Genomic DNA, 20,623 nt, shown 5'->3' on the forward strand with positions numbered 1-20,623 from the left:
GGCACACACTGAGAGGAGGAGGAACTGGACTTCTCTCTTCTTTCTGGGCCATGAGGACTCCCTTTGGCAGAGTGTGATCCTCTCAGTGACAGTTATTGTCACACCACACAGTACAGAGTTATTTTTCTCATCAGCATCTTTCATGCCAAGGTCACACCTCAGCAAGTTGGAAAATCCAAGCACTGTTATACACTTAAGAACCCATGGACAATGAGAGAAAAATAACAGCACTTAATAGCTGATGGCTTTTAGGAGCAGCCTGTCCCACCTTCATCTTCAAATGATGCCTTTGCACTTAAATCCATGCTGGGACTGACACAGAACTCACTGCAGGGACTTTGGGCCCCACATTGCTAATTCATCAATGTAACAGATGAAATGAGCTCGGAAAGCAAAACACAACCAATAACCCAAACCATGACAACTGCTGAAAAGGAGAAAGCTCTGCAGGTGCTGGAGTTCTGATGGAGCCCAGATGCCACCTAACAAATTCAACCACCCAGAAGAGCTCCAGGAAGATGCTGTGTCTGTAATTTCCTTCTCAGCCTCACATCACAAACCCTTGGAACAGCTCCTGGGAACATCAGCAGATTCAACTGACTGCAGTGCAGGAGTGACTGAGTCATTCAAGGTCTAGAGGAAGGTGGCACATGCATGAGGTGGCAGAAGGGGCAGACCTGCCCACAACATGCCAACCAAACCCACGGGGCAGCAGCTGAACCTTCTGCTGTGGTGAAACTCTTACCAAGGAGGGCCATTAACATGACATGATTTATTGAGAATGTTTATTTTATTGTTTATAGGTCACACCTACCTCTTAATTAAAAAAGCTTTTTATCAACTTAAAACATTACCAGACCCAAAGTAAAATATATATGTTTATAAACTTCTAACTGATCCCCAAGTACCAGTTTACCTTTTTCTCTTCTGTTTGAACACTTCCTTATTGCCCAGTATATTTTAGCAACCAGAAAATGGAAGTTACACAACATCATACCTGCTGCACTGAGAGATCCTGGGTCGAACATTCAGGGCTTTTCCATGCTCCAGCAAACCAAGGATTCAGTGAGATTTTAGTGGGTTTGGAAAAGGAAACAACCAAGGGGTCTTACATGAGACTTTTTTAAGATAAGGATATTATAGAAATAAAATTGCATATTAAGGTTTTGATAATATATCTGACCAAAAAATTACCTTTATTCAGTCCTTCCCAGGAAGTTCAGTACTGAACAATCCATAGCAGCATTATGACAAAGTGCAGCTCCTTTCACAGAGGTTTATTACCAACAGAATAAGGGTGGGATCAAGTAATTTTCTTTCAAATTTCCACTGAGTGGTAACTGACGAAGAGAATTTTACTCACCCTTTGCTACACACCTCTAACCCATCTGCACATTACAGATGTCTGGAACTTGCAGAGTCAGTCAGGTTTTGAATATATGGCCATGAAAACAAGACAACAGATAATCCAGACAACTCTGTAGTGTGCTGAGTAGATTTGTTTTACAAATTACATTCTCATTTAAATACAGGCACTGCAGATTATTACAGCTCTCTATAGGTGAGGAACACTCATTCTTAGCATTCATGGTATTTAATCAAAGTTTGCTGTTTTGCTGGAACTGGGACACCAAGGCCAGCACCTGCTCCGAGGCTTTGATGTGCTTGGTGCCCAGGTAGGCTGCACTGTTGGTGGCCGTGTCCTCCAGGAAGTACCTGTAGTTGACCATCATGCCACAGGCGGCGCTGATGCCCCTGGGGCTGGTGTCGCCCATCCAGTTGAGGCGCCACAGCACGGAGCCGTTCTGCAGGTGGAAGTTGGCCACGGGGTTCAGGGCATAGCCCCGGTGCTTCTCCCCATACAGGTACCAGGCACAGAGTCTCATCAGTGGGGGATGCAGCACCTCCACCAGTTTCTCTGATCTCACCCACTCGTTGTTGTTGAGGAGTTTCCTCAGTGTGTCAGTGGAAGGGTCTCCGGTGAGCGCAGAGATCTCCTGCCATTCGGATTCTGTGAAGAGTTCGTTTCGTCCCTGTTCTTTGGTCTGGGGGGACAGGAGACCAACAAGCCACTTGGTGAACCCTGGGATGGGTGAAAGGGTGGAAAAAACTTTTATCTGAGGAAGTTCTCTCTGCAAACAAAAAGAGATACAAAAAAAATTCATGAGTTTTGTCATGATTGACACAGAGAATTCTGAGAGAACAGCTGAGAGCCTTTGGTGGGGTAGAGCAGAGATTCTGAGATGGAACTGAGGCACAGAGACACAAAAAAAGGTGAAAAATCCCCCTGCCAGTAGCAGGTTAGTGAATACAAAGCACCTGGAGCATGAAGAAAACTTTAACACTGACTGAATTACAGTCCTCACACACACTCTATATAAAAGCACTTACACAGCATTTACCAGCCCTGAGCTCTGGTATCATTTTATAGGCAGAAATAAACACAAGCCATAAGAAGTTATTCTGAGGAATTCTTTTTTTTAAATAAGCATACAAGTTTTCAAAACCTTTTAAATGCCATTTATTTTTTATATGTAACCATCTTTTTTTAAACAAGGGCAGTTTACTATTTCAGTCTAATCTAAAATCAGGAGAGGGGCTATTTTGAGATTTTTATGGAAAGAAGCAATTCCTGAAGTTTGGGATGAAGTTCTTTATACAGGACAGCTACTTTTCATGATAGACCCTAAAATAGCAAGATAAGAGACACATACTTGGAGAAAAAAAAAACATTTACACAGTTCTAGTTTTAACAAAGTCAAACTTCTCTATCTCTCCTAATTTATGATTAAAATCTGTTAACCACGTAATCACCTAAAACAAAACATAGGGAAAGCTGAGTGTTAGTTTTGGGGTACATCAATGTGGAAAATACACTCACTGTCACTTGGAATGAACAAAAATTACATCAGCACTTGGAATTACCAGCAATTACATCAGTCTACGCTGCTGAAGGAGTGGGGGCAAAGAACAGAGGGGAGATGGAGCTGAACTGAAACCACCAGTGTTGGTTTAATTACTGCTCATCCAGGAGGAAGTGCTGAGAACCAAGACATTCATCAACACTACAGAAGCATCTTAATGCCAACAGAAAATTGCCTTTCAATGACTACAAATTGCACTTTTTGTGCTTTGAGGATTTCCAGGGTGAGCATTAAAAAGCCATCATGGCTCAGATGGTGCCTCCTCCAGCACATGGCCATGGCACTGTGGCACCCTCAGGTATCTGTGCCCACGCAGCTGCCACCTGCACTCTGCTCCAGCAGGATGCAGAGCCAGGGAATGCTGGCCTGGCTCGCCTCAGCCTGGGCACAGGCACCATTTCTAACAACTTCCAGAGCTGGTTATTCACCACCTTTGCCCTTCCCACATGGAGCTTCTCTTAAACATCTCCCTACTACTGTAGGGAATTCAGTATTTATAAAATAAAATAGATTAGGGTTGTGCTCTTACTGCAGACCATGGCTACAGGAGGCACAGATACAGAAAGTATGTTTAATTACAAGAATGTTTCTTAGAGTAGACAGTTTATATTATTCAGAAAAGTTTTCCCTTTGCTTTTGAAAAAGAGCAATGACACAGTAAATTTAAAAAAAATATCTGGAGGCAAAAAAAAAGGAAAAATAAGAATAGAATAAAGCAGCTCCACAGACTTCAAACATCTTTTCCTCCCCAGCCCCGCGCTAAATCCTTCCCCATGGATATGAACACTATTTATCAATTCAAAATGACTGTATAAAATTTGAACACAGAATCAAATGCACTCACTACATCTTCCTCTGATCACCTTTCACTCTCAGTCAAGAAGCACATCTAATCCACACCTGGAATCCCCTTTTCCCTAAAGGAGCAGGATCTTAATTAGTGCTGCAGAGGAGAGTTGTGCCCAGGACCCCCCTTGTCAGCTACACCTGCCTTGGCTCAACACCCCTACCTACAGAACCACAGCCCTCCTGGAGGAGGAGGAGGGAGAGGGATGGCACAGAAGTGAATTTTTAAAGGCCACTAGAAGAATACATGAAGGTGTTTGTCCCTGGAGAAAGCGCTGAAGGCTTTCAGTTCTGTTCACTCAGTGAGGAGCAGCATCACCTTCACCCTCCATCGGCGCCCCGGGGGCTGCAGTGGTGCCTCTGCTGGGTCACAGCTGAGCTGCTGAGACACTTTGCTGTCACACAGCACGACCTTCTGCGTGTCAGCTGGATGAATGTCTGCCCAGCAGGGAGGGCACAGCTCCCTTCTGAAGATTCAGTGGCCCAAGACCCTCCTGCCTGTGCACACAGTAATGATGGATGAGGTGCCTCGGATGGGATGGACCTGCAGATGAACTCAGGGCCCAGAAACACAACCCCGTCATCTCTAATGAGAAGTGCCCTTTTCATGTCCCATCCTGCAGCAGCAGCCAGAGCTCCCCTCAAAGAGACTGGGCTTCAAAATGGGGGTTCATCTGCTGGGTCTTCATTTCTGTTGAGCCTTAAAGTTCCTCCTCAGTTCATAACACAGAGAGCACAAGACAGAGGAATAAATGGGGAAAAGTTTTCAAATTAATGACCCATCATGAGAAATCCTCAATGTCCTGCTGGAGGGACTACAGATGTTACTGTTGTGCAGTGGGGATGAAAAAGGGGAAAAAAAACAGAGAAAAGGAAAAAGATTTTAGAGGCTATTTCCTCTAAAGCAAGGATTCAAGGACTGCAGAATAGGCTTCTTTCTGACCCAAAGATAGGATTACACTCCTTAAAGGTTTGCCTTTTTTTCCCTAACTATATCACTTATCCTATAAAAGATAGTGCCTTTGAGAACACACTGCTCAGGTCTCTTTCATGATTTCTTCACAGATATTTAGGGTTAAAACCCAGGAAGGGAAGAAGGAAGGTAATGTTCAAATTTGAAATCCTTCTTTCAGGACCCAGAGAAAAGGCTGCTTATCACAAAGTCAAGTCTGGATCTCTCCTGCACCATCTCTGCTAAGAAAGCAGTGTCTGAAAACACTATTTATACTCCTGAGCAGAGTTTCCAAGCTGAGTTTTCCACACAGGAGCTGAGCCCTGTCCAGAATTGCCACAGGAAACAATCCCAATCTCATCTCCCAGCCTGCAAAGCCCAGAGGGCACCTGTGCACCACCCACAATGCCCAAAGTGAGAATGAATTATTTCTTCTCATATCTGTGTGTTAATTATAACCACTGCAAAGTTCCTGATTCAGTAACTGGCACTGAATCCTGCTGGTGTTGAGTGCTCTTTGCTCATCATCACTTTAAGAAGTGACCTGTTCCCCCAGACAACCTACAATGTTTAACAGGAAGATATTAACTCCTTCTCTATTAATAAATACAAATTGGGAAATTGTGGGTATCTTTCACTTAGGACAGGTAAGACATGGGAAAGCAGCCCCATTTGGAAGCTGTGCTACCAACTCCCACATATCCAACAAATGCTTGAGTTTAGGAGCTCATCTGAGCAGACATTTCTTGTGCAAAAATAAATAAATGCAGCAGAGTGTGCACATTTGTGTTGTTGCTAAATTGATGTGCTAATTTCTAAGGTTATTGGTGGAAATCCATTAATGTTTCCTTTCCTGTCAGAAACCCACACACCATTAAGTAACAGCTGCTAATTTTGGTTTGGGGTAGATTTCTCTGTGTGATTGTCTTTTTTTTTTTCATTGCAGAAGAGCACAGATTTCTCCTATTATCCATATCTCATCTGAAACTGTCCTGCACTCTGAAAACTGCAGTCCAAGGTCACATTTTTCATCAATGAAAGCAAAGCCTGTTGTGGAAATTATGATCTCCCCAGGTCACCTAGATCAAATTAAGGTAGCAATTATCAACAGCCCAAGCAGAAAGCTAAAACCTGCCACAATTGTTAAGCATTCCATTGAGTCACACAGCAGCCATCAGTTCTCTCCCCCAAATGCCACAGGCTATAAAATCTTCAGCAGCTTTCTCAAAGGCTTCAGCACAGTTATCTGTGCCTGTCATCTGCAGCTTGAATTGCCACATGTACCTTCTGCAGAGCTGCAGAGCCTTGAGAGTGGCTCATTCTGAATGAAATGTCTGCCTAATGAGAAGTGTCTGTCTCCATCTTCAGCAGCACCTCTCAGCCTGCTGGAAATGCTCTGCCTGCTGGAAATGCTCTGCCTGCTGGAAATGCTCTGCCTGCTGCTCTTCCAGCACCCAGGTTGGGGGTTGTTTTCTTGTAGTTGTCTGAAATAGCTTCACAATCCATCTCGTTCCTGGGAAGAATACAAGCTGGAATTTTAGAAACACCAGAGATTATTTCTGTTCTCTGCTCCCTGCTTTATGTACATTATGTAACCAAGAGACCATACAGAATGCCAGGAGAGCCTGTTCTCAGATTTGTACAGGGAGAACTGGGATGCAAAGTGCTATCAGTGGACTAATGAATTCATCCTGAAATAATCCAAACAGACAACAACAGAAGCCTGTGCAAAAAACCTTTCTACATTATCTGTGTAGCAAAGTTTTGTCAGCCAAAACAAGAACCACCTGCTCCTGAGAGCAGCACTTTCTGCCAGGGTGCCCTTTGTAGGAGCCACCAGCTACATCCCCCAGGTCCTGCTGATTTCCAGGACATCCCTCCCCTTTGCACAAATATGTAGACCAATAACTGTGGCAAATTCCAAATCATTATGTCTAGGTAGAGATTAAGGATTCAAACTGCAAACTGTGCACATTTAAAGACAGGAAACTGAGGGTCCATTTCAACTTCATCTTAAATTAAGAGAAACCCAAAAGCAAGGCCATTAATTTCAGATTCCTACAACGCTCCCCACTGGGGGATGAAACTCTCACCAGAGCCTCTGAGGTTGCAGTTTTCCCAACAAGAATAATCCATTTGCAAGGAATACTTTCAGAGGGAATCAGTAGGGTGAAGGTCAGAAGTGCTGCCCCACCCTGTTCAAATTTAGCACAATATGTGATCACTTCAGGCAAATTAGCAGGAAGATTTCTAAAAAAATGAAACTCTATTTTCATTGTCCATTAATCAGATTTTAAGGAATATGGTGCTAACTGAATTTATAGCTCTAATTCTGTATCTTAGATACCTGTTAGATCAATGGGTTAGTAGTTTTTTTAAATTCTTGGCAAAGGAAGGCTTCAGTGGTGGAAGCAGAGTGGTTATTAACACACTTATGACTTGTGCCTGTCTTGTTCTGACCTGATGATACACACTCATGACAAGTCCCATCTGGAGTTTTCCTGATGCAGAAGGACAGCTGGGATTCCAGTTTGGAGGTTACAATGGCTCTTACAAATAGAAGTGTCAGAGCAGGTTATGTTAAGGCAAAGGCAGAGAAAGGACTTCTGTTGGAGTATAAAAGAGATTTCAAGAGTTTGCAGAGCCTTGGGAAAAAATGAATCAAGTAGAATTCTGCAGATCAAACAGATGTCCACAAAAGTTAACTCAAAAGGCAAGTTATAAAAGTGTATTAATCAACAATTCACACACAATGGCAAACAAAATCCTCAACCCCTTGAAATGGTCTCCTCTTCCCAAAGCACTTTATTACCAGCTAAATTAAAGACAGTCTCAACTTCTGTAACCTGCAACACTTGGTGATTTAGCAGCACTTTAAAAAGAGATTTGTTTATTGCAAAGCCATGAAAAGGTTACATAAAAAATGCCCTTCCCATCAGAGCCCTCCCCCATCCATTTTCACCCAGGCTGATGGAAGATTGTTTTTAATGAGATGGAGTTTTTGACCCAGGACTTTTCTGCTGAGGCTGGACTGTCTCAGCTGCTGCCACCAAGCCCACTCAGCACTCCTGCCACACCATTTGTCCCTTCTAAAGCTGCTCCAAAGAATTATGTCCAGCCTGAACTCAGACAACCTTGGGGAGTCCTTTGCTGACACGTGACCAGGGACAAAGAGAGCCATGTGTGCCATGAATCCACTGAAGGGCTTGCAGAAGGTTGGGAGACAGGCAGGACAGGCTGCCAAGAGGATTACCCATCATCTGCTCTCCCTCTGGCTTTCCCTTTGGGGAAATTTCCCAGGGAAAGGATTTGGAAGCTGTAAATACCCTCTGAGGGGGAGGCCACTGAGATGTGGGCACAACATTTACAGGTAAAACTCGTTAAGAGGAGTTCTGGAAGTGCATCAGTTCATTCTGGTAACAAGAGCACAGTGACTCAGGGTCACTTCACACATGGAAAACCTGCAAAGGGAGATGCCTCCTGCAGAATCCAAGACAACAAATTCCAGAGCAATACTTTGGATTGAGGAGGGAAAAAGCATGAAAGAGTGGGAAGTGGGAAGAAGAGAAAAAAACATCATCAAAGAGTAGGAGAAAAACTGTTAGAGAACCACTTCCATCATGGATAAACACTCCTGGATTATCCTTTGTATCTTCTTTAGCCCTGCAGTGGTACTCCAAAAAGAAATGGTATAAAGGCAATACATGGAGCTTCCTGGACTTTAATGCACAGATATAAATTTAAACAAGCAGTTCAGCTTTGGCTACCACTTCAGAGCCACCCAAGTCCATGTTCAATTTGCCACATAAAACCTTGGTAAGAGCACATTTTTCCCAAGACCTTAAAGCAGAGAATGGAATGTAAGTAGGGAGGAAGATTTCCACCTTTGGCACTGTATGGAAAGCACTGTTTTCAATATTAAATAAATTATATGACCTTGAGGCATTAATTTTATGATTAGAAGGTATTTAAAGGCATCTCAGCCAAAGTGTTTCCTATTCACTCTGTGTGTTTGATAAAGAGGGGCTGGATTTTACAACCCTGAAATGTCAGAAGTGTAAATAAGAGGCACTTTCTTCTGTTGGATACACCAAATTTTAGAACTTGCATTAGGTTATCTGTGGTGTGTCTGTTGGCCTTTATAACTCCCTCCCAACTCTGCCAGTGCTGTAAGCAATTAGTGATGGGCAGATATGATGTCAATTGGGTTATTTTATGAGAGCAACTCAATTATCCAGAAATTATTTTCCAGATTTGAAAGCAGATAACTGCATGGATTTATTCCAATCTCCCCTCAGTCAAGATCAGACAGATGGCACAGCCTAATTATACCTGGACTAGTGCACTTTCAACAATTAATCTCAAAGCCATTCCAAATGCAAGAAGCAACAAAAGTCAGCCAAAATAGCCATTAAAAATAAAATAAAATAAAAAACTTCAGCGCAGTCAGCTCTGATTCAGCAGTCAACTAATCAATCATTTTGCAGCAGGAGAAATTTGGGGCATTCAATATTAAGTAATTTTTGTAAGCAGAATTGAAGTTCTAAATCAGTTCTCCAGACATCATTACTAATCCAGATGTACAACAAATATAACCACGAGTAGTGATCATTACTTTTAAGTGGTACCTTTACTACCAATTTAAGTGGAAAACTATGACATAAAATTATTTCCTTAATGCAGAAATATGACTGTTTGTTTCACAGATCTCTGTATGTGAATTCTCCTTCCTTTCTCCAGTTGCTTGGAAGAAGGTTCTGCAGGAAGGACTAAAACTATTAATGCATGCAATGATATTATAGAAATTCATAAAAATGACTTGCATAAAGTAACTGATTCTTGTGATTTTCAAGACATTTTCTTTACTATTCTGTAAGAAATACCTGGTCAAAGAATTCAGCACCCCAAGGACTCCCAGGCAGACCCACCTGCAGCTCCTTGACCACCCTCTTGATGAGGTGTGTCCCGAGTTCCACCCCCTGCAGCCCCTGCTGAGTCAAACTGATGGAGTAGAAAATGGCTGTGGTGATTTTCTCTGCATCTTCTGCTTCTAAAGGAGGCACTTCTTTCACTATGGCCTGGGAAAACAAGAATCTTTTTTCTTCTTGCACTTGAGCAACCCCCTTAAATTTCAACTTATATAATACAGAATATCCCTGTAATTTTTACAATTCTCTCATCTCTTAAAAAGATGAAGCAAAATGTAATATTGACAAATTATAAGGAATTACAGATTTAAAAGAAGCACATTGCAATTGGGGTGCTTTGCTGTGCACTGAATGTCTCAGTGAGTGCACCTGGATGTTGTTGGAGATGTCACTGGTCAGTGCCACGTGCAGGACTATCAATGGCTCTCCTGGGATTGCACAGTGGGAAAAGAAGTAGCACCTTCTGTAGGCCCCAACACGACGTTTCATGTCAACCCAGTTCCTAACAGGATGCACAGCTTCAGAGCTGAGGGAGAAAACAGAAGGAAAGTCAAATTACTCTCATTTTTTCATTTAAAATAGAGGTCAGCTGCCAATCCTACGAGCTCAGCACTTTTCCCACTGTCAGGGCCAAAAACTCTGCAAACATAAACTGAGAATCAGGTTGTGAATAATGTAAAATTGATCAGCAAACTGACCAAGTGGATTGTAAAGGCACATCCACTCTTTAGTGTGTTTGCCAAATTACCTTGAAGATTAATTAAATATTACTAATTATTTTTATTTTGATTTAGCTTGTACATAAAATCTCTTTTCTTCTTCTCATCAACATTTAAGTCACATACTTTCAGAACTCTGCAGAGATTCATTTTTCTCCCAGCTTTTTATATAACACTCAACATAATCTGATTTCAGTCATTTTCAACTTCGCCACTACTTTGAATACCTGACAGAAATTCAGTGTTGTAGAGCACATAATATGAAGCCCAAGGTGCTGTGTCCATACATAGTTTACAAGGGATCCTGTGCATCTCACCAGTTCCAGCCAGGAAGGGGAACCTCATTATATTAGAAATAAAAAATGCTCTGGAGTGCTGGGCTCCATCAATTTAAATATGAGGAGGAGAGAAGGTGGCCAGTGGAAGCAGCAGGAGCTGAAGGACCTGGCAGGAAAGGCACAGAAAAACAGGAAAACAACAGCAGCACCTCTGGGAATGTGGAAAGAGTAACTGAGAAAGCTGGAAAAACCACAGCAACCTACAGGGGCAGTGTGTGAACTAAAGGATCAAACCACAGGACAAATGATCCCCTTTGCTGTTATTTAGTGCAGCTTTCCAATGTGTGCTCTGCAGTGCATTAAATGAAACATCCCATACTGACACTGCTCAAGTTCAGTAAATCCAAGCACTCCTTTGTGCAGAGGATTTTAAACTTTGCCTGTGTTCAGCTCTGAGCAGCAGAGTCCTGCCAAAGTGCAGCTGTGCAGTCCAAGCCTTTCTCATCACCCCCTCCCACATGAGTCCAACCTTCAGCACTTACTCACTGATTTTCTGCAGCACTTCACAAGGGGACTGCCAAGTGACCCGTTCCAAGTTCAGGAACCCTGTGGAGAACCACTCTGACAGCATGTTCTTTAGGACTCCACTCATCTCCTGCCAACAGAGGAAAGCTGGAATTACCTGCTGCATAAGCAAGGTACAACCAGACATGTGAGTAAAGAGAAATGTGCTTGAGTCAAGCTACAACACTGGGAAGTTAAAGGAAACAAATGCATCTGTTTGAGAAGATTAACCAGTATCAGCTCAGCTTTCCTCATGATGCCTAAGAATTTAATGTATTTTAGCAGGTTTTGGAATCATAAGCTCTGCTAGATTGCTCAGATTCTAAGTGCACATATTAACTGTCCTTCTCACAAGTTTTGGGTGTTATTCTCAGGCTCAGCCAAGGCCACGATGTTTGAGAAACCACCTGCAAGATAACAGGAGACAAAAGAAGAAGGGGGCAGATTGACAGGCCTTTTGGGTGGGCTTTCAAGGGAAATAAGAGCAGTGATTGGATGTTAATAAGGGGTATAAAAGTTGTGAACTTCCTGATCTAGGGGTCAGACCCCTTGGGTTTGAAGCTTAGAAGCTTCTAATAATTAATACCTATATATCTTACTGCATTAACTTGTCTCCAGTGTCTCTGTTCACAAGGTACAGGATCTGGAGGCATCACTCCCACAGGACTGAGCCAAGGGAAATGCTCAGCACTGACACAGCAAACTGCAGGCAGGGACATGGGGGACAAGGCACAACAATGCACAGGAACAGCACACAACAGGTAGAAATACTGTCTTGACCAGAAGGCCACAGTTGCAAAGGTGCTCAGGTTTAAATACCACAAAAATATCTTTCAACAGGAGGTAATCAGAACTTTACAGAACTTTTACAGGATTTACAGAGTTTGTCTTCCCTAGAAATATGAAAATTTGTTAGCAAGAGAAATAGAAACATCAGCATAAGACCACAGAACTCAAAACTCAAACCAGTTTTGGAACAGTATGAAACAGATTAAACCCAACTGTAATAGCAAATACTTTCAGAAATGTTCATAGTAATAGTCATTTTTATATTTCCTACTAATGTCCTGCTACCCATATTATTAAAGATTTCCTGTCTGAAATCCTTTGAATTTAAAAAGTGTTTTTGAGCACAGCACAGCATGAAAATCCCTTAAAGAGAGACCAGAGCTCATTTTTCTGTCTGACATTTGCCTTGCCCATAGGACACAGTGTGGTACCAGCACCAACTTACCAACACCAGACCAGAAGTGTGGCCTTTGCCAAAACTAACTTAATAACCACTTCTTTCAAAACAAAAACTCCTCACCTTTTATTCAGAACTTTATCTAACAGCTACTGCTGCACATAGACAACAATGAGGCTCCCAACTGCTTTAGCTTCCTACAATTAAGCAAAAGAAGAGGAAAAAAATAAATCTAATCAGAAAACACCACAAAACATTTTTCCTAAGTTGATGTAGTGTCAGGACTAAGAAAGCAAAAATATTTCCTGTTACAACCTAACAAAGTTTTAGAGGCACTTGTCAAAAGACACACATCAAAGAAGGCTCCTGCTGGCCAAAGTAACTGCTACAAATATTCCAGGATCAAATAAGAGGATGGTTTTATTCCTTAATTCAATGTACTAGAAACACTAAAATTTTCAAACCCAGAAGAAACAGCCATTCATCAGCACAAAACAGTTCTGTCATGCACTTCTTTTCAAATACATTTACTAAACAAGTGTATTCTGATTGTTTGTTTGTTCTGACTTAAAGTAACCAAAGCAAGTGCTGTAGTAATGAAGTGGGGAGAAAGGAATGTTGTTTATGGGGAATTACAGCTCAGTTCAAGGTCAGTTGCAAGGAATAGTTTTCTAAAACAACAGGGCAGCGTGGAGGGTTAGAACAGCTCCAGCTGGAAGGGTCCTACTGCCATCCCTGAGTCCCACAGAACTGGGCACAGAGCAAGAGGACAAGGGGGAATGGGCTTAAGTGAAGGAGGGCACGTTTAGACTGGATGTTAGGAAAGAATTCTTTACTATAAGGGCAGGCAGGCCCTGGCACAGGTGCCCAGAGAAGCTGTGGCTGCTCCATCCCTGGAAGTGTCCAAGGCCAGGCTGGACAGGGCTTGGAGCAACCTGGGCTGGTGGGAGGTGTCCCTGCACAGGGCAGGGGGTGGCACTGGATGAGCTTTAAGGTCCCTTCCAACCCAAACCCCCCTGGGATTTTCCATGATTCTGTGTTAACAGAATTTCTTAGTGCAGAAAGACATACAAATTAACACTATCCAAAACTGTGTTTAATCCAAGTCATTTAAGAAACAATCCGAGTTGTGTTTAATATCACAATATACACATTTGCAAAAGGCTTCACTCCAACAAGGACAGTCCCAAGTCTGGAGCTCTTCTTTTGCAGATATAGTGCTACATTCTCTATTTTGTAAATTTAGTGGTAAATAAATTTTTATTTTCATTTCAGAGGCTTTTCTAGTCATAAAAATTACATCTCCAATACTTTGTTGAAATCACACATTTGTTATTTAGCATCACAATTTTAAATTTGAGCAACAAGATACACTCAGATTAGTATTTCAAATCACCAGCTACACTTCAATTTCTATTAGCCAAGTATAATACACTGTAATTATTTCTTTCTCATTCCGTGTTCTTGCTACAAGACAGCAAATTACAGGCTTTTTAATCTTCCCATCAAGTCCTTATTTATTGGGCAACAAATGGGAGGGCTCTTCTGAAAGCCTTCAATTAATTTTATTTCAGTTAGAAAAGCTGTCTCTCTGATGAGGGAACTATTTCAGTTTCCCTCTCAAACTACTAAATAAAACAGCCCCCACATGAGTGAGGTTCTTCCATGGTTTGGGGTTTAACCTGAAATGCTTCACTGGAATTTACAGATCTCTGATGCTGCCAAGTGTTCCAAGGTGGTGGGAGGCTTTAATTGGGAGGGTTTGTTTCTTTTAAGTGGGTTTTTGGGTTATTTTTTTTTCCTCCCACAAATGAGCTTCAAAATATCCATAGAGAATATCCCTGGTGAGATACTGAAAAATATCTCATCAGAAAAAGAGGATTCAACAGTTAGACATGAACTAAAGGGGACTGTTTGCTGCTTTTTTATTGCTAATAGTAATTACTGCAGTGATAATGGCAGTGCTGAAAACTCCCCTGGCTCTTGTGGTTTATATGATTTCATGTCCTACTCCTATAAAAAGTTAAAATCATTATTTCCTTTCCCCCCCCTATTTCTGCTCATTTAGACAATGAGCAAAGATTGCACAAGCATTTCCAAGTGACTTAATCACCTGCATATATTTTACTGTAATCTGTTGAACAGACACAAAATAGAAATTGCTTCACCAACCAGTACCCAGAAATCCAAACTGCTGCTGAGGAGAAAGAAAAATATTTCATATTTACAGCACAGCAATGGGCAATCCTTGTTTAAATAGGTCTTTCAAAATGCAAACTAAGGACTAAGAAATATTTTAGACAGTTTGGGAAAAACCAAAATCCCAGCAGGTCATATAATGCATTCTGTAATTTTCCTCCAGCATCAAGAAGATCCATTTCATTTTATTTCCACATTTCCTTGTCAGTGCAGATACAAATATACAGAAGTTGTAAAATTCTTGTTGCACACTTGTTTTTATGTGTATTAGAATTTCAATCAAACCTACACTAATGAAGTGGCTACACAGGACTTTTCATAGGCAAAAACCAAACACTTTTTTCACAGAAAAACTTTTAACAATGATGGTATTTCTTTTTTTTTCAGCAGACCAATACAGGACCAAGATTAGAGATACAGATCAGCTACTGCTTAATTATGGAAGAAAATGTATTTATAAATCAATTTGACAAAAATGCTCTCTTGAACTTTCCACTGATTTTTTTCAAAATCACATGGAGAGATGAAGAATATTTTAAAAGCAACCACTGAATGATTTGCTACCCAAAATAATAACGTGAATTTTTCAAAATCACATGGAGAGATGAAGAATATTTTAAAAGCAATCACTGAATGATTTGCTACCCAAAATAATAATGTGAATTTTTCACCAGACTCATATTTCAAGGGCTGAAATATCAGTAAGCAAACAAAATATAAAACATCTGAAGAGGAGAATGCACAGAAAAAGTCAAGTATTGCAGGTTCTGAACAGGAAAGAACCACACTCAGAAAACAGATTTGCAGCAAATTTCACTCTGTGCATTGCGAGGGCTCATCAGAAATTCAACTCCTTTGCAAGGACAGTGGGAAATGAGCATGTCCTGGGGTGGAAGGGAGGGACAGAACACATGAAGAGAACATGAGAGAGGACAAAAACTGAAGGAGCATCATGGAAAAGAATCAGGCCCAGCTTTACTGTAATTTAACTTTTAAAACAATGCCAGTGCTGCATTTCTTTCAAATGGTCATCAACGTTATCTGTGAGACTTCTGATGGTAGTTATTGATTCATATCAATAACAGACAAGAAAATCCACCTCTGGGACAGATTATGAAGAATAATTTCTCTTCCTCCTATATCCTGTATGATTTTTTGGTGGGCTCTATGGAAAAAAGGCTGCATAGCTTCAAAAATGCAGTTTACCACTGACTTTTTGCCATCTGATTATGAAGAAACTTGTGTTGAGATACTCATCATCTTTCCCAATCCACACAGGGCATTTACTCCACCATAAGAACCTGTTCTAATTTTTCTGCCTTGCCCTGGGTGATGATTCTGCCCTCTAATAACCAACTTAAATATAAACTAAGCCTTACATGCAGCATGTTCCTTCCCTCTGCACAATCCATCATGTGAAGGATTTCCAATGGTTTATTTTAAGATCTAAGGAACTCTTGCAATAAGGCAGTCACCATTCTCCTCAATTCATTCTAACTCAGCTTTTCCAACCCAATTTGCCTCACTGGATCTTGCCAGCACTGATCTGGATGCTGCTGAAACAGCTCAGTGGCTTCAGTGCCCAGAATGATTCACAAGTCAAACAGTGAGGCCCATTTTGGAGGGCAGAGCAGCTGGGCACGTGTCACAGCACATAAAATCAGAGTAAATGACACATTCCCACGTCTTCACCCACTTTAAACATCAATTCAGCTTAAGAAGTGATTGATGAGACACAACTGAGGCCACATGAAGATGTGTATTCTTAGGAGTGACTCAGGATGATCCTGCACCAGTTTGCAGTGCATCATTTATTTCATTAATGATTTAGGAACAGGGAAACCAAAGGAGGAACAAGCAGCAAGGAATTTGCATCTCCTTGTTTAAAGTAATACCTTAAGAAATTCAGACAAGAATTGATCACATATAACAATGAATCCTGATGTGTGAACATCCATCCCAAGTTTCAGAGCTTTTCTATAGTTTTTTTTTTCTCTATTCTGCAGTTAGAGAGACCAGCAAAGAACCACTCTGAGATTGTCCACTGCAAGAACCCAAACTATATGTTGTATCACGAGAAGGGCTGTCGAGTCAAGACTGAAATTCTTTATTAAAAAGAAAACAAACTTTAACAACCCCATCCCCACATCTAGAGCCTGAATATTCTGCCATAGTTTTCTCTGTCCTTGACACACAGCCTCCAACAGGCAATACAGGTCTCACTCCTATGGCTTTAAGGCATCAAATGAAGTATTTGTGCCCTCCCAAACCACCTACACCATTTAGAATCAGCTCCACTGCAGTCAGTCAATACCTCCTGGGGGTTTGCTGCTCCCTTGGGTGCTCAGTTATTCTGTCACTTCCTTGCAACAGAAGCAAACAGATTTTAAAGATGAAGCAAGACTCTTATTTCAGAAGCAACAGGTAACACCTTCCCTAGACACAGAAGTTCACAGTTCTAGATCATGGGTTGATGTGGAAAATAGATGAGAATGACCTAAGTGAAACTCCCAACTGAAAAGAAACAGTAGCCAGAGTAAATTCTTGCAGCCAATATGGTCACAAACAGATCCAGTAGAATCACAGAATCATAGAATCGATTGGGTTGTAAAAGACCTCCAAGATCATCAAGTCCAACCCTTGGTCCAGCTCCAGTCCCTTTACCAGATCATGGCACTCAGTGCCACGGCCAAGCTCAGCTGAAAAACCTCCAGGGATGGGGAATCCACCCCCTCTCTGGGCAGTCCATTCCAATGCCTGATTGCTCTCTCTGGAAAGAATTTCTTTCTGCTCTCCAACTTCAATTTCCCCTGGCAGAGCTTGAGCCCATCGTGCCCCCTTGTCCTATTGCTGAGTGCCTGGGAGAAGAGACCAACCCCCACCTGGCCAGAACTTCCCTTCAGGCAGTTCCAGACAGTGCTGAGGTCACCTCTGAGCCTCCTCTTCTCCAGGCTGAACACCCCCAGCTCCCTCAGCCTCTCCCCACAGCACTTGTGCTCCAGTCCCTTCTCCAGCCTCGTTGCTCTTCTCTGGCCCCGCTCCAGCCCCTCAATCTCTTTCCTCAACTGAGGGGCCCAGAACTGAACACAACACTCAAGGTGTGGCCTCCCCAAGGCAGAGTCCAGGGGAAGGGTCACTTCCCTGGTCCTGCTGGCCATGCTAGTTTGGATCCAGGCCAGGATCCCATTGGCCTTCTTGGCCACCTGGGCACACTGGTGGCTCCTGTTGAGTTTCCTGTCCCTCAGTCCCCCCAGGTCCCTCTGCCTGGCTGCTCTCCAGCCACTCTGTGCCCAGCCTGGAGCGATGCAGGGGGTTGTTGTGTACAAACAAGTTCTGTGTTAACCTTTCCTGACTTATGTACCAACTTTCCTTTTTAGACTACATCACATCTGAAAATAAAACTGATCAACAAGCACAAAACTGACTACAAGAACTGAAATACAGAACTAAGTACAGTCATATAATGAACCCAAACATTTTAAAAAAATATCTTTAGAAGACATAACACTCATGACAGACTTATTGATGCTTTAGCTTTGCAGACAATATTTTCCAACTTTCAAATGTCTTTAGTATGTTTCTGTATTATCTGACACATGTACATTCAGCTGTTTTACTATTTCCATCCTGCTAATTTTGCAAACTCAGTCTGGTTTCACTTAAGATGATCCAACTGGATGTGGAATCTTCCCAACGCTGTTGCTGCTTCAGTTATGTGAGTGACAACTGTGGTGAACTGACAGAACTGACATCAAAAATATCTTTTTTCTGTCAAACCTAATTTGGAACTAAATATTGGCAAGCAAGTTATGGCCAGGGCACCACAATCAACTTGCTGTCTCTCTTCATTGCCTTCTGGGAAGTCCTGTCAGCTCCTGCCACTGTCACCTCGTACAGCATTCCTGCCTCAGATCCAGGTCCTCTCACTGCACAGCACCCACTGGGGATGTTCCACTTCACCTTTGCTCTTCACACTGCTGAGCCAAGTCGAGGCAACTCCTTTCTCCTGCTGATATTCCTCATCAATAGCACGTGGTGCTGTGTCACTTGTGGCCCTGGAACAGACTCAGGAGTGATGGCAGGACCGAGGGCGGTGCTGGCACAGCCTGGCAGCCCCAGTGACACACACACAGGGTCACTGTGGCACTTCCCACCGCAGCCTCTTTCCAAAGGAAGCCCATTGCTTCACCCCACGGGCCACTCCCTTCCTGAGAATCAGCACAGGCAGCTCTGCTGGGTGCCCTGGCAGTGGGAAAGGGTTCACTCGTGTCCCACCACAGAATCCCTGAGGTTGGAAAAGACCTCTGGGATCATCGAGTGTGACCCTTCACCACCTTGTCAACTAGATCAGAGCACTCACTGCCACGTCCTTTATTTCCTCAAACACCTCCAGGGATGGTGACTCCACCACCTCCCTGGGCAGCCCCTTCCAATGTTTAATGACTCTTTAAGTGAAGAAATTCCTCCTGCTGTCCAACCCAACCATCCCGTGGCGGAGCTGGAGGCTGTTTCCTCCTGTGCTGGCCCTTGTTCCCTGGAGCAGAGCCCGACCCTCCCCCGGTTCCCCCTCCTGTCAGGGGGTTGCAGAGAGCAATAAAGTGCCCCCTGACCCTCCTTTTCTCCAGGCTGAGCCCCCCAGCCCCTCCTCATGGGACTTGTCCTCCAGATCCTTTCCTTCCCCCGATCCACTCCGGCCCCTCCAGAGCTGAGAGTCCCACGGAGCCCGCAAACTACATCCCCCCCGGCCCTCTTTAGAGCCCCCCATCCATCCCCACCCCTGCCCTCACCTTGATGTGCGGCCCATCCACCGCCTTGCTCGCCAGCCCCTCCACCAGGTCCCCGCGGAGCTCCACGAGGAAGCGCAGCCCTCCCTCCAGGCGGCCCAGGTGCTGGAAGAGCCCGCGGTACTGGGGGTTCAGGTAGTACCGGAGCCTGTCCTCGGCCTGCAGCAGCGCCCCGGGCTCCCTGCGCTGCTCCCGGGCCTGCAGCACCTTCCCGGCCGCCTCGGCCACCCTGCCGTGCTCCACGCCGAAGTCGCGGGCGAGGCGTGTGAGGAGCTCTGCGCGGGACGGCCCGGGCTGCAGCGCGCGGTAGAACCGCACGAACTCCGCGCCGCGCAGCTCGGCGGGCGGCGGCGCCTTCTCCTTGGTCTCGTAGGGCGGCAGCGGCGGCACCGAGCGGCGCAGCAGCTCCTCCATGCCCGGCGCGGCCGAGAGACACCGCCGTGCCCACAGCAGCGCCCGCGGGCCCGGCCGCGGACACAGCCGGCTCATCCCGCTCCGCGCCGCAGGCCGCGGCTCCGCCCACGGGACCGTGCTGAGAGAGCTGATTGGCTGGGGCGGATGATTGGCAGCCCGTCCCGCCAATGGGAAGCGAAGAGAATGCGTCGGGATGGGGGGGGGGGGGTGTCGCCGCCATGTTGAGTGTGGCGCGAGGGGGTCACGGCGCGGCCCCAGCGGCCGGTCATGGCCCTTCCGTCGGGGCCGGCCGCACTGCGTGTTAAAATCGTAAATGTCATTGCCCTTCCCTCGGGACTGACCGCACTGCGCCTTAAAATGGTCAGTGTGTCATCCCCCTTTCCCTCGGGACTTACCGCACTGCGTGTTAAAATCGTAAATGTGTCATCACCCCTTCCCTCGGGATTCACCACACTGCCTGTTACAGTCACAGAGGACACAGCCTTGAGGTCCACCAGGGAAGGGTCAGGTTGGATGGATATCAGAAGGAATTTCCTCACCTAAAGGGTGATGAGACATTGGAAGGGGGTGCTCAGGAAGTCTTATGAATTTTGAATCCCAAGGATCAAATTAAAAGCTTTAATCAGTCACTCAAATGTCCTGGTGTCCTAGTTCAGCTGGAGGGACCAGCTAACCCTGTGTGGTGGTGATCAAACCTGTGTATTCCACCCCCTCTATTCATTCCCCAAGGACAATGGGCCATTAGCAGCAGCTGCCCAGGGAGCCATTATCACTTCACACCCAGCCTGAGGGGGGCGGAGCTGCTAATGGGCCATCAACAGCTCAACAA

General features: G+C 44.0%; 1 protein-coding gene across 1 annotated transcript; it reads right to left on the bottom strand.

Annotated features, from left to right (window-relative positions):
* Positions 1 to 770: 770 nt before the first annotated feature.
* On the bottom strand, positions 771 to 19,972 carry MLYCD (malonyl-CoA decarboxylase). Its single transcript, XM_071567888.1, has 5 exons — positions 19,384 to 19,972; positions 11,190 to 11,302; positions 10,020 to 10,176; positions 9,651 to 9,800; positions 771 to 2,132 (listed from the first exon to the last, which is right to left on the bottom strand). The coding sequence occupies exons 1-5, from the start codon at positions 19,867 to 19,869 to the stop codon at positions 1,599 to 1,601; spliced, it is 1,440 nt and encodes a 479-aa protein (XP_071423989.1). The 5' UTR covers positions 19,870 to 19,972; the 3' UTR covers positions 771 to 1,598.
* Between the last annotated feature and the right edge of the window lie 651 nt (positions 19,973 to 20,623).

The sequence above is a fragment of the Pithys albifrons genome, chromosome 12 (genome assembly GCF_047495875.1).
Source record: "Pithys albifrons albifrons isolate INPA30051 chromosome 12, PitAlb_v1, whole genome shotgun sequence".
Classification (NCBI taxonomy): Eukaryota; Metazoa; Chordata; class Aves; order Passeriformes; family Thamnophilidae; genus Pithys; species Pithys albifrons.